This window comes from Daldinia decipiens (assembly GCF_022478715.1).
Source record: "Daldinia decipiens strain CBS 113046 unplaced genomic scaffold F4813scaffold_11, whole genome shotgun sequence".
In the NCBI taxonomy this organism is placed as follows: domain Eukaryota; kingdom Fungi; phylum Ascomycota; class Sordariomycetes; order Xylariales; family Hypoxylaceae; genus Daldinia; species Daldinia decipiens.
This window is the reverse complement of record NW_026054554.1, coordinates 45,321-58,843: the sequence shown is the minus strand read 5'-3', so window position 1 is coordinate 58,843 and position 13,523 is coordinate 45,321. Positions and strand designations below refer to the sequence as shown.

Below are 13,523 nucleotides of genomic sequence, written 5' to 3'. Positions count from 1 at the left end.
GTCTTCAAAAGCAACCAGCCTTGGCATATTGGACAGCACGAGGTTTGGATCACGATTTGGGGGCTGTGAACCGAAACTACCAGCCACACATTATTTTCAAGGGCAGTCTTATACAGCATGTCTAATAGACGATTCCGACACATGATCGCCGACTACCCGCTAGCCATATACAGTCCAAAAATCAATAGTATAGACTATTAGAAAAAGGAAGTGCGGTCCCGAGATACCTCACGGAGATACAGAACGGGGATACCTAATGAATTCTCCCTGCAAAAATTGATTTCCATGAATTGCTTTTAATACTTAGTGTGCAAAAACATGCATTAGTGTACCTAGGTATGCTGGACGAAGGTTGCCGTGTCTCAGATGGCCCATTGCCATGCTGATCATCGGCTTCGCTTTAGCTGAACATACTCTACCGTATGTCTGATACGGTGATACTGCAGAAATATTACTTTCTCACCGCCAAGCAGACACAGATTGCATGGCACTAAGAACTATACGCCGAACTAAGCGGTCAATAATCTATAGCCAGCGCAAATTGCGTCTTGACTCTAAGAAGTCCTACATTTTGTGGCGTGAAAGCATACGTCGACCATGTCAGGTGTGATACGAACTATTCCTGGGTCAAATTATTTCCTCTGTCAATCTTTTCTCAAGATTTCAATTCAAGCAGCAAACCTTTACACTAGGAACCATACAACACAGAAGCAATGGGTTCCCTTGCGAAGATTACAACTCGCGATGACATCCCAACGCCCACTCTCACAACCACAAGTGGGTGCCCTATCGCAAAGCCGGAAGGCTCACTGAGGGATGGGAAGCATCTTTTATTACAAGATTTCAACTTGATTGAGACTTTGGCTCATTTTAATCGAGAAAAGATTCCGGAACGTGCCGTCCATGCCCGAGGTGCCGGAGCATACGGCGAATTCGAAGTGAGTCCTCCCTGGAGATTCCTTGAAACAAGAATTACTGTTGTACCGTAGCAACGGAAAGCTAACTGACTCTTTTCGTATCTATAAGGTCACACATGATATTTCGGATATTTGCAGCATTGACATGCTACTTGGTGTAGGAAAGAAGACACCCTGCGTCACGCGTTTCTCAACAACAACTTTTGAACGCGGATCAGCCGAATCCATGCAAGACCCTAAGGGTATGGCTGTCAAGTTTTTTACTGAGGAAGGCAACTGGGACTGGGTCTGTTTGAACATTCCCATGTTCTTCATTCGCGATCCTATCAAGTTTCCAGGCTTGGTGCACGCTCAGAGGCGGGACCCTCAATCCAATTTGGCAAACCCCAATATGTGGTGGGACTGGATTTGCAACAACCATGAATCTCTACACATGGTCCTGTGGCTGTACAGTGAATTCGGGTCTATGTTCAACTACCGTAGCATGAGCGGCTACGTTGGTCATGCCTTCAAATGGACCATGCCGGACGGATCGTGGAAATACGTGCACTTCTTCCTTTCTTCGGACAAGGGACCAAATTTCGAAAAAGGAGAGACTGAAAAGAACGCCCAGCCTGACGACCCCGACTCGGCCACGCGTGACCTCTACGAAGCTATAGAGCGAGGGGAATACCCGACATGGACCGCCAATGTACAAGTAATTGACCCTAAAGACGTTGACAAGCTTGGATTCGATATCTTTGATGTGACCAAGCATTGGAACTTGGGCAATTACCCGCCAGACATCGACGTAATTCCGGGTAGGCCATTTGGAAAGCTGACTTTGAACCGCAACCCTCAAAATTTCTTCGCCGAGGTAGAACAGTTGGCTTTTTCACCTTCCCACCTAGTTCCAGGTGTTGCGCCATCGGAAGACCCTCTCCTCCAAGCTCGTATGTTCGCTTATCCAGATGCACACCGTTACCGCCTAGGTGTCAATAATCAGTCTATCCCGGTAAATAGGCCCAAGAATGCTTATAATCCCCAGCTCCGTGACGGCAGCGGCGTGCATGGCGATAACTACGGCAAGGTCCCTGGATTCGTGTCGGCCTCTCGCCCAATGAACTATGGTAAGCCAATCAACGGTGGTGCAGAGTTGGACGAGTGGCTTGCAAAGGTTAATTCCCAGGCTTGGCTGGACGTGGGTGAGAACGATTATAAGTGGCCAAGGGAGTTTTGGAAAATTCTCCCTACCCTGCGTTCTCCTGAGTTTCAAAACACTATTGTTGTTAACATGTCCAAGTCCTTGGTTAACGTTGACGGGGATATCCGGGAAAGGGTGTACAAGACGTTGCAATTAGTTGCCAACGACCTGATGGAGCGAGTACGGGATGCCACTGAATCTTTAGTATCTACAAATTAAATTGTTGATTGGACAACAACAATTTTATCGTTGTAAACAGGACTATCTGATGCTTTGTCAAATTGTTATTTCCTAATTTATGTTACTGGTTTAAATCCAACAACCCAGAAACGACCCGAAAATCGAGCAGACCGAAATATAATAAATCCTAACCCGTCTTCAATGTGATGCAGTGTCTTCCACTTGATTAATATTGGCTTCTAAGCGTAATATTGTTGCTCTAACCTATACCATTATAACCAAGCATGAATTCATGGATTGCCTCTTAGCATAACTTTGCTGTTCAATGGCTGATAATCTTTAACCTAGTTCATTAGTGCTGAAGTTCAAATCTCTATTAGAATATTTCGCACCCAGTTTAAAATTTCAGGCGCAGAAACATGCTGGACTAGTTGCCACAGTGATTTACAAAGACTCGTATATTTGAGGAGAGAACAATAGTGCTTAGCAGATATGACAATGGGCACTTTCATGTATGGACCCGGAACTTGCTCGCGGCTACTGGTTCGTAGATACAGCTCTCGATACCACAACACAGTTCCTTCTAGTGTCTCATGTTTGCATCGTGGCATCTATCATTAAGGTTTTCCAGCACCCACGTTCACATTCGCTCCGTAGACCGGCCGTGAGTCCGTGCTGAGTAGCCAAACTATTGTTCTTGCAACATCTTCAGGTTGGATCAAGGAAAACCCCTCACGTTTGTATGAGTCTTCTATATCCTTGAATGAATTGGCACTTGGCATGAACTTTGGGAGCATGGGTGTATTTGTAATGCCTATTGGGACAATGTAAGCGGTAGATCCAACAGAATGAGATGAGTACAAAATTATCAAAAGCAGACTGAATATACAACTTACCTGGAGAAACACCATTGACTCTAATTCCCAACGAAATAGCATCAGCCGCGACACAGTCGGTGAGATAGGCAGTAGCACCTTTAGATGTACCATAAGCATACACGTCGGGTAAGTGCAAGAAAGCCGCTATACTAGAAACATTTACGATGCTGCGATCTCGACGAGGCAAGTCCTTCATTGCTCGTACTTCAGCACGAGTACAGAAAAAAACTCCGTCGAGGTTGACTTTCATGACTTGATCCCATTCCGCGTCGGTTTCTGCAATAATGGTAGGCGTTGTTCGCAAACCCGCTCCCTGGCCTATGCCAGCAACGTTAGCTGCACCGTTCAGGTCGCCATACTTCGTAACAATGCCCTGTATCCACTGCTCTACCTGTTGGGAAGATGTCACATCCAAGACTGTAAAGTCAACAACAGTTGCCGGGTTGAGCTCTTTGATCTCGTTTTTCAGCTGAGCGAGATTCTTGGACGAAACATCGCCAACACAGATGAAAGCAGCTCCACGATCCGCCAAAAGACGGCTTGTCGCAGCTCCAATGCCGGAAAGTCCACCCGTGACAGCGAAAATCCCCCCTGTGACTGTAGCCATTATTTAGGTTAGTGGTATGTAAGAACGTCAAAGGGCAGAAGTACATTTGCAATCTCGGATTGTACCAAAGTAATGGAAATCTAATTAGTATCATCCAATCATATAGATGATGTAGCTATGGCGGTCACGGACATATAAGCATCTACGTCATCAATAAATGCTAGGCATTAGGATTGCTTTTCCTATATTATGCATCCCAAACGGGGAAGCTGAAAAAGCGCGAGACATGGAGACTAAAAAAGCAATGAAAAAGAAACAGGGAGAATGCCGTCAAAAAACATGCCCACAGGTCAAGGTCTCGATCAGAGAAAATCAGTGCCGTTTTTGTGTTACACTATTGTTCGATTATGAGGCGCCACTGTGCAGGGACAATGATAGACTCAGTACAATATTGAGAGGTAAGCATCTTCTGAAGCTGAAATGACTAGGCTAGTGTATACCCAACCCAGTAAACGATCTACCCCTGTACATCCCCGGTGTGCTCTGTTGCCAAGAACTCGTTGCTAAACGGATAGTCCAGGTAGCCTTTCTCTGAGAACGGAACGTAAAACGTGTCACGATCGTAGGGTTGAAGTGGAAGTTGGTGTTGCACGCGGAACGGCAGGTCAGGATTAGAGATGTATAACCGGCCAAATACGACAGCCACGTTGCCATACTCGGCATACGTTTCATCAACCATCAGCTTGGCTGATGCCGCATCGTAACCCCCTGCCAGCAGAACCGGCTTCGACTTTCCCCACATGTGAACAAAAGTCCTGTTATCGGCGTCAGGATGCGTAACGTCTTCCACCCATCGGGAGTTGGCTAGATGGAGATAGGCAATGTTCATCTCACGGAGGTGGCTAATGATGTGCTCAAACTGGGGAACCAAGTCATCCATAGTTCCCATGCCCTGGAACGTGCTCCACGGTGAAAGCTTCACGCCGACGCGATGGGCACCGATCGCATCGACAATTCCACTTGTAATCTGCAGTGCGAATCGGGCGCGTTTCTCAATAGTTCCACCCCAGCCATCAACCCGTTGGTTACAGGACGCCTGGGTGAACTGATCGATTAGGAAACCATTAGCGCCGTGAATCTCGACGCCGTCGAAGCCCGCGAGTACGGCGTTCTTGGCAGCTTGAACATGCTCATCAATGTAGACTTGTATCTCGGTCTCTGTCAGAGCACGCGGAGTAGGATCGTCTGGTCCGGCAGGAACTGCGCTGCTGGATGTGAGGTCGAATCCGTTTGCGGTTAGTACCTCGACCTCAGCGCTGCGTCCTGTGGCCCAGAGTTGAAGCCATATATACGATCCTTTCGAATGAACCACATCCACAATTTCCTTCCAGGCGCTGATCTGTTCCGATGCCCAGATTCCAGGGACATTGGCAAACCCCTTTGCTTGGGCTGAGATCGCAGTTGCCTCAGTGATCAATAAAGTCCCAGGCACAGCTGCGCGCTGTGCATAGTAGTCCTTGACGAAAGGTAATGCCACGGCATCGTCATCAGCACGAAAGCGGGTCATAGGAGAAAGAACCATTTTATGTTGCAGTTGACAGCGTCCGACTTGCAAAGGCTTGAGGAGGTTCGAAGAGGCATCCATTTCAGATAGAATAATGATAACAAGAGTGCCTTTCCACTTTGTTGATGAAATATAATGAGTTGTGATACGATTACAAGGAAGAAACTTATTTTCTTTATAAATCGGTTCGAGGAAGCAAAAGACAGAAATACTGATCTATCAGCCAAATATGAGATTATATAGCCGTATTTGCACCATACTACCATATTATTTCAGAAAGACCGTAAACCCATACCGTATTCTAGTTATCTTGAGCTAAGGTGATCGTCTGAGACGGGGATTAAGGAGCTATTGCAGCCACGAATATAGAATATGCCGTGCACAAAGCCAGTAACGGCTGAGGCCTTGGGCTCCCAGAAATTTTCAGCTCAAAATATTAGATCATGATGCAAATCTTGTCTTGCAGATTTACTGTATTGGTTCATTCTAGATTACTCATAATTCGTCTCTGCCGCAACAAGACCCAGCGTTGCTCCCCCGGGTCTGAATTCCGTCCAGGAGCATCAATTGACAGATCCAGGCTTCAAGAACGTTCTAAGGAAATATTTCACTGCCAAGTCAGTAACACCTTGTAGTAATTGAAGAACGGACAGAGTCAATAACGCCTTCCAGGAATTAGACTAAGGAATCGACATACAATGCAGGTCCAGAAAGACACAAAACATTTGCCAGGAACTTCATACTGGGAGACATATCTCGAAGAATGCGTCTCTTGCCATTTTCCTACACTAGGCGGTGTCGTTCCGGGCAAGAACTGGTCGGTGTCAGTGCCATTAGAGAATGATATTAACGCAAAGATACGAGATCTTTGTGACAACACAGGAATCAGCGTGTTTACTGTGCTCCGAGTAGCGTGGGGCCTCGTTCTTCGCACCTATACAGGACAGGATTTAATATGCTTTGCTGATTCTATGACGGCGGCATCCCCCAGCGATACGATTACGAATGACCAGCCTACGTGCATTAGTGTCTACAAAATCGATTTTGATGACGCTGAAGCCATGATCTCAAGAGCACTCAAGACGACTGATGCGACCCATCTCGAACGGCTTGCCATCACGCTACCGCCCGTGTCAGAATCCATCCGTGCAACTCTGGGTGTATCTGATAAAGATGTATTCAATACATTAATGTTGTTTCGAGCTGAAAAGGGACTGAAATCAGAGAGACCCATCGCAAATGGAGAAATTCATGAAGTCGACAACGAAAAACAGGTTAGTCTCGCATCATCAAAGCTTAGACAGCTGCAGTATCAACAATAACACAGAAATACTGACTGTGGGCCCTCTAGTACGATGTCGACATTGTTGTCCAGTGCGAGGTAGGTGAGAGTAGAGCATGCATAGTCCTAGATTATCAAACCTCGTTCATCTCACCTCAACGAGCGACCAGTATCGCCATAGCATTCGCCAAAGCCATCGACCACATAGTCACTCACTACGATACTAATGGTGATCATGGGGGACGTGACCAATTATATTTATTGAGTGATCTAGATAAATCAGAGATATACAAATGGAATAGAAATGAGCCGACTCGTTCCCATCGCTGCATTGACACCCTCATCCATGAGCAATGTCTGTCTCAGCCAAATGCCCCTGCGGTATGCGCGTGGGACGGCGACTTCAGCTATAAACAGCTGGACGAACTCTCAGAATCCATTTCCAGATACCTGACAGCGCTTGGCATTGGGCCGGATGTGTTTGTACCCCTTTATTTCGAAAAATCCCGATGGACCACTATCGCCATGCTTGGGGTGATCAAAGCCGGCGGAGCGTTTGTCCTGCTCGATCCCTCTCATCCAATCGAGCGACTACGGAGTATCTGCAAGAGCTTGTCGGCGACAGTCATTCTCTCTTCCGTACAATCTGCACAATCGGCTGCGGAGCTAGTAGCAACTGTCATTGAGATTGGAGACGCCAAGATGGACGTCTTCAGTGCTGTCAACACAAGAGCGCACTCGGCGACGGCTCCATCAAATGCCCTCTATGCCATCTTCACTTCTGGTTCGACTGGTGTCCCCAAAGGGATTGTTAGTGAGCACTCATCGTTTCACGCCGCAGTCTCTCCGTACATCAAAGCTGTCGGACTTGATCAAAAATCACGAGTGTTTCAGTTTTCATCGTATGCATTCGATGTGACTATTTTCGATACACTCATGACATTGATCAGCGGCGGGTGCTTGTGCGTGCCGTCGGATGACGATCGCTGGAGCAATGTTACAAGCTCAATGCAATACTTCCGGAATTCTCACGCGAGTCTTACGCCAACAGTTGCACGGATCTTGGATCCTAAAGATCTCCCTACCTTGAAGACATTAGTCTTAGGAGGGGAGAGGTTGGTGAATTCTGATTTTCTGAAATGGGTCGACCATGTGAAGGTGGTCAATCTATATGGCGCGTCAGAGTGTTCGATCATGTCTATCCAATCCACCATTGGAAATTCATCTGACTTTCAGATTAACGACCACTTGACTGGAAGCAATTGTTGGATAGTCAATCCAAACGACCATGAGAAATTACTACCCATCGGTGCAGTCGGAGAATTGGTCGTAGAAGGATCTATCGTCGGACGTAATTATCTAGACAATGCAGAAAAGACAGCAGCTACATTTATCCAGTCACCAAGTTGGTTACGTGAACTAAGAGGTTATGCCTCAAGCCATAAACTATACAAAAGTGGTGACCTCGCCAGATATACTGCAACCGGGGCCATTCAGTTTGTTGGACGTCACGACAGCCAGGTCAAGCTTCGTGGGCAGCGCGTCGAGCTCGGAGAGGTAGAGCACCATATTCTACGGATATTTACCCACGCACGGGATGTCGTGGCAGAGATGGTCACCACGCCTGATCCATCGAGGACCCTGTTGCTGGTTGCTTTTGTCCGCACTGGAGACATAGCCGAGCCAAACAGCAGGGACCGCACTACGGAAATCCCCCAGATAATAGCTGAGCCGTCCGATTGGTTTCTCTCTCAAATCCCCGTCGTGAAATCGAGACTTCAGCAATTGTTACCTTCTTACATGGTCCCAGCAGTGTTTCTTCCCTTGAATCTCTTGCCGCTCACGAGCTCAGATAAAGTAAACCGAAAGCTTCTGCGGGAGCTCGTGGCGAAACTTTCAAGAGAACAGTTAGCGAGTTATCGACCACAAATGAGTGTGAAGCGTACGCCAGAGACAAGGGCAGAGAAGCATATGCAACAATACTTTGCCCACGTGTTACATCTTGAAGCAGAGCAGGTGGGCGCAGATGATCACTTCTTTGACCTAGGAGGTGATTCGCTTGCGGCTATGAAGCTAGTGGCAATGGCGCGGAAGGATATGTATAAACTTACCGTCCAGAACGTGTTCGCTCAACCTCAGCTGTCTGCTATAGCATCTATAGCCCAATATGACAATGGAGAGAATGATGGGGAGGAAACAATACCGCAAGCGTTCTCGCTAATTAACAAGCAGCGAGACATAATAAGAGCTGCGGCCCAGCAATGCCACCTGCCGGTCAGGTCGATTGAGGATGTCTACCCTTGTACCCCGCTCCAACAGGGGCTACTGGCCGAGACGATGAGAAATCCTAGATCATTCGTGGCCGATATCCCCCTTTCCCTGCCTGGGAATGTCGATTATAAGCGGTTACAGGGAGCCTGGAGCGCTGTAGCGAAGGCACACCCCATTCTGCGTACAAGAATGATCTTGTCGAATTCGCATGGTCTATTACAAGCCGTTATTCGGGAAGATATACGATGGATGGTTTTGGACATGAACGAAGATCCTAATTTTATGGTTGGCGTTGGCAAGCCCCTAGTGCAATTGACCCTTCGTCGTTGTCAGGAAGAAAAGCAAGCGACATTTCAGCTTTCTCTCATTATCCACCACGCTATCTACGATGGATTGACCCTGCCGCTTATCTTTTCAGAGGTCGAGGCAGCATATAATGGAAACACCCTCACTCAACATCTCGTCAGTCCCTTCATCCGCTATCTACAGTCTGTTCCCCTTGGGGAAGGCTACTGGAGGTCTAGAATGAAGGGCCTCCGAACTCTAGCCTTTCCTGCCCTGCCTTCCCAGACGTATCGGCCATTGCCCAACGCGATTACTCAGGCTTATATTATCACTGAGGGCCCATTGGTAAGAAAATTCACCCATAACACTCATGTGAGGCTCGCCTGGGCCCTCACGCAAGCCTGGCATCAAGGGGTCAATGATGTCTTTTTTGGAACAGTAGTGTCGGGTAGAAATGCTCCAGTCTCGGGCATCGAGTCAATGACGGTGCCCACCGTCGCTACTGTTCCGTGCCGGGTCACCATTAACCTTGAAAATTCGATCCGAAAAATGCTCCAAGAGGTTCAGGATGACATGGTCGCCGGTATTCCATTCGAGCATAATGGCCTGTCCGACATACGCCGGCTGGGTAAGGACGCTGAATTAGCATCTTCGTTCCAAACGCTTCTTTCGATGCAGCCGATGGGAACCCGTAACGACTTCATATGGCAAGAACAAGAGGACTTTAATATGAATCACCGAGCGGACGCAACTTACGGTATCAACCTGTTCTGTATTTCTAAGGGAAACGAGTTAAATGTCACTGTAATCTATGACGGGAATATGGTGAAACAAGAAGAGATGCAACAGATGGTATCGCATTTCAGTCGGACTTTGAAGGTGTTACATCAAAGTCCAGACATACAAGTTCGAGATATCCTGTCAGATAAGGGTCATGAGAGTAGGTATTGATGAGAGATTATCGGATAAGAATGATGTGAGCTTATAGTGTTTGTTGTGTATCGTTTGTAGTGCAAGTCTTGTCCTAGAACAATATACAATTTTCACGATATATTAAACTATTTGACACATTCTGTCAATATAGGAGCCGATAACACTGCAAAGAGCTACAATAATGGGTTACTGTAGCGCAGAAGAACAAAGGAGATGATTGTAAGCCGAAGAGGCAATCTATCCGCAACTCTGGTTAGGATTATTAAGTACACTCCTTTTTTCCCCAGCTACCTACATAAGCTACTACTAGCCATGAATGACCATACATACCTACATTGACATATATCCAGCATATATACATCTATATATTAAATGCACGTACCACTATAGATACATTTATCCATACGCCGATTCCACCGTGGGTAAAATTTAATTTGTTCGGAATACCACGCGATCTTTACTAGTACGAGAATAGAAAACTAATGCAAATAATTGATAAATGGTCTCGTAGGCCGTAGAAAAAAAATATTCAATAGTTTTGGGAAAACCGGGCAGTAGAGCAATGATCATAAACACTTCTGGAGCTGAAATGTTGCATACTAGCACACGAGATCGGAAACACCGAAGCGGTGAAGATTTTGTTAGCCACGAAATACTTGCTAAAAGAAAGAGAAAAATACAGAAGGTAAATCCCTGAGGCCATGTAGCGATTCGGGCTGAGACATGCATATATCTATTTTGAGCCACTTCACTCACTTCCCTTCGCATATTTCTACTAAAATGAGTGCCTAGGTACCTTAAGGGAATACTGCCAGGTACAGTACATAGAATGTTGTAAAGAAAATCTATATAGACACAACTTCCCCCATCAATCATATACGTTAGGTAGAAAGTACAAGCAAGTAATATATCATACAGTTCATATACGGTATCTTTCAGCAATTGTTAATTTCTCTCGAAGCTAGCAATGCTGATAGCCATGGATACAGTCCCGCAACTTTTGATTGATCATCTGTTGAGTATAGTAGTTTTACTCATTATCCTTTTCATCGCTATTTTTTGGAAGAATATCGAGTCTTCGAAGGACAAATTAAGCCATATACCACTTATTGGATCCGAATTGGGTAATACCGAGCAGAGACGCAAAGCATTTACCTTAAACGCAAGACCGTTGTACGCCAAGGGCTACAAACTATTCAAAGATGCTCCGTTTCGAATAACAGATGAAAATGGTGAGTTTGTATTTCCCTCTCCCGGCTGCGCCAACGTGGAAAGTTATACTGACTTGTTAATAGAAGAAAAGGTCATCTTACCTCGGCGTCATCTGGACGAGATAAGATGGCTTTCAGATGACTATTTAGACAGCCACAAGTCAATCTATAAGGTCAGCATATTATCCTATAGCGCTGCAAGTATATCCCTAGCTGACACCAATCCAGCACACCATGACTCGCTACACTAAACTCGAACCAATCCATGCGCACATGAACCTCCTCACCCATGTCACTAGAAGCGATCTTACTCATAGCTTAGGTAAATGTATTACCTCTATTACGACCATCGTGATCTGACACTCGTTGTAGCTCGTATCAATACTCAATTAGCAGCGGAGGTGGAGCGCACAGTTGTTGAAGTGCTTCCGAGATGTGATGACTGGACTTCAGTCCACGTGGCATCCACCAGCCTACGGATAACTGCTATAGCTTCAGGAAGCATCTTTGTCGGGAGCGACCTCTGTCGTCGAGAAGAGTATGTGAACAGCAGTATAAATTTCACAGTCGATATATTCACAGCAATTCCGAAACTGAAGATGTGGTCACCGTGGTTGCGGCCTATTGGACAATACTTCATTCCTGAGTTGAAACGAGTTGCAGAACACAGAAGAAAGGTTAAGGAGCTCCTGGATCCGGTCATAACTGAGAGGTCAAATATGGCCAAAAAAGGGCAATCATTACCCGATGATATGCTCCAGTGGATGTTGAACAAGCGCGAAGATTTCAACCTGGCCGAAGATGATATATCCACAGTTCAATTGAACCTTGGGTTAGCTTCGATTCATACGACAGCGCTGACAATTGTGTCCATGTAAGCCCATGCGAGACAAACATCTTGATAGTCAATTAATGCTAATATTCACAGTCTGTATGACCTCGTAACTCGTCCCGAACTCATTGAAGATATTCGAGAGGAAATAAAGAGTGCCGTAGCGAATAATGATGGTATAATAACTATGCGCGCCCTTTTTGAGATGAAGCTTCTTGACAGTGTCATGAAGGAGACCGTAAGGTTGACTCCGGGAAGCCTTGGTTAGATATGCCCATTAATCTGTGATATCGAGAAGGAACAGATGGCTGACTGGACTCAGTTCGATTCAATCGTTACGTGAAGAAGAGTGTAACCCTAAAGGATGGAACGTATCTCCCGTCCGGTACTTGGATTGAAGCAAATCACGGCTTCATCGTCTCGGACCCAACATTATATTCTAATCCTGAGGTATTTCCATCATTCCCATACTTTGAACTGCATATATCCGAGCCGAGGATCTAACCACAAAGATAATATAGAATTTTGATGGCTATCGGTTTTTGAATCTCCGAAACAAGACAGCAGTCGACCCTCTGGGCTACAAGAACACGGAGCAGTACCAATTCGTTACGTCGACGAAGGATTTCATGCATTTCGGTTATGGACCGCATGCCTGTCCTGGTCGTTTTTTTGCGGCAAATGTGATTAAGTTAATTACAGCCCGCATTCTCATGGAGTTCGATATCAAGATGCCAGATGGTATGACCGAGCCGTATCAAAATACTGGCACAGGCTTTGATGTGCGGCCGGACGTAACGAAGATGCTCATGTTTAAACGGGTCAAGGTGTAGTTCTGATGGAATCGATGGAAACACTGTGAACGTTAAATACCTATACACGCCTTTCGCAACACTTTACCTACATTAGGTACTTTAAGCATTGTAATCAGTGTCGCTTAAAATCACTGTAGCGGGTGAGCGTCCTAAGAGATGCTTAACCTAGACATTTTTACCGACATAAACACAAATAGGATCAATTCGAAAAGCATAAGCGACATTCGTTATACCTTCCTTTGGGCTTCTTCTGAAGTAGGTCGTGACAACAACCTCATATACGATTTGAAGGACGGCCTGGCCTCGTCGCGCTTCGAAGCTCCCTACATAATTCACCTGGCCATGAGCTAAATCTAGTGCTATCTTTTTCCTCGTTCCACTCCATCCATTCCTCAACGTCTGACTATAATGAAGCCTTATCTCCTGTTATCTGACCGGAAAAGTGATCCCCTTAGTCGCAATCGCTAGCTTACAAACCAAGAGTGTTCGTTGAGGCGCTCGTAGTGTCGAGCAAGCAGGGGTATGGCGTATCTGTCACGATGTAGCAAGGATTACAATTTATGCAGCCGTGGCGTGGTAAAGCTAGAATCCATCCTATTCAATATTTTCTATTGAGCTATGTTCC

The 13,523-nt window shown here is 46.0% G+C and overlaps 5 protein-coding genes across 5 annotated transcripts; 3 read left to right on the top strand and 2 right to left on the bottom strand.

Moving 5' to 3' along the window:
• Positions 1-246: 246 nt before the first annotated feature.
• On the top strand, positions 247-2,362 carry F4813DRAFT_354807 (putative catalase Cat). Its single transcript, XM_049242794.1, has 2 exons — positions 247-938; positions 1,027-2,362. Exons 1-2 carry the CDS (start codon positions 714-716, stop codon positions 2,317-2,319), a joined length of 1,518 nt encoding a protein of 505 aa, XP_049100791.1. The 5' UTR covers positions 247-713; the 3' UTR covers positions 2,320-2,362.
• Positions 2,363-2,897: 535 nt separating this feature from the next.
• On the bottom strand, positions 2,898-3,765 carry F4813DRAFT_388086 (short chain dehydrogenase/oxidoreductase CpoX2; the record flags this gene model as incomplete). Its single annotated transcript, XM_049246647.1, has 2 exons — positions 2,898-3,094; positions 3,177-3,765. 2 exons carry the CDS (start codon positions 3,763-3,765, stop codon positions 2,898-2,900), a joined length of 786 nt encoding a protein of 261 aa, XP_049100790.1.
• Positions 3,766-3,851: 86 nt separating this feature from the next.
• On the bottom strand, positions 3,852-5,575 carry F4813DRAFT_30240 (putative oxidoreductase). The gene has a single exon (XM_049240777.1). It carries the CDS (start codon positions 5,348-5,350, stop codon positions 4,223-4,225), a length of 1,128 nt encoding a protein of 375 aa, XP_049100789.1. The 5' UTR covers positions 5,351-5,575; the 3' UTR covers positions 3,852-4,222.
• F4813DRAFT_354791 (acetyl-CoA synthetase-like protein) lies at positions 5,552-10,488 on the top strand. The gene is made up of 2 exons (XM_049242793.1): positions 5,552-6,543; positions 6,621-10,488. The coding sequence occupies exons 1-2, from the start codon at positions 5,968-5,970 to the stop codon at positions 10,056-10,058; spliced, it is 4,014 nt and encodes a 1,337-aa protein (XP_049100788.1). The 5' UTR covers positions 5,552-5,967; the 3' UTR covers positions 10,059-10,488.
• An 807-nt stretch (positions 10,489-11,295) lies between these two features.
• Positions 11,296-13,187, top strand: F4813DRAFT_30112 (cytochrome P450). The gene is made up of 6 exons (XM_049240762.1): positions 11,296-11,424; positions 11,480-11,573; positions 11,624-12,125; positions 12,180-12,346; positions 12,406-12,533; positions 12,605-13,187. The coding sequence occupies exons 2-6, from the start codon at positions 11,486-11,488 to the stop codon at positions 12,914-12,916; spliced, it is 1,197 nt and encodes a 398-aa protein (XP_049100787.1). The 5' UTR covers positions 11,296-11,424; positions 11,480-11,485; the 3' UTR covers positions 12,917-13,187.
• Positions 13,188-13,523: the final 336 nt, after the last annotated feature.

Excerpts from the sequence above, each read along its gene's own strand:
- F4813DRAFT_354807 (XM_049242794.1), top strand. The coding sequence starts at position 714 with ATGGGTTCCCTTGCGAAGATTACAACTCGCGATGACATCCCAACGCCC. Across the intron at positions 939-1,026 it reads GAGCATACGGCGAATTCGAA|GTCACACATGATATTTCGGA; the intron begins GTGAGTCCTCCC and ends CGTATCTATAAG.
- F4813DRAFT_30240 (XM_049240777.1), bottom strand. The coding sequence starts at position 5,350 with ATGGATGCCTCTTCGAACCTCCTCAAGCCTTTGCAAGTCGGACGCTGT.
- F4813DRAFT_354791 (XM_049242793.1), top strand. The coding sequence starts at position 5,968 with ATGCAGGTCCAGAAAGACACAAAACATTTGCCAGGAACTTCATACTGG. Across the intron at positions 6,544-6,620 it reads AAGTCGACAACGAAAAACAG|TACGATGTCGACATTGTTGT; the intron begins GTTAGTCTCGCA and ends TGGGCCCTCTAG.
- F4813DRAFT_30112 (XM_049240762.1), top strand. The coding sequence starts at position 11,486 with ATGACTCGCTACACTAAACTCGAACCAATCCATGCGCACATGAACCTC. Across the intron at positions 11,574-11,623 it reads CGATCTTACTCATAGCTTAG|CTCGTATCAATACTCAATTA; the intron begins GTAAATGTATTA and ends CACTCGTTGTAG. Across the intron at positions 12,347-12,405 it reads GTTGACTCCGGGAAGCCTTG|TTCGATTCAATCGTTACGTG; the intron begins GTTAGATATGCC and ends GACTGGACTCAG.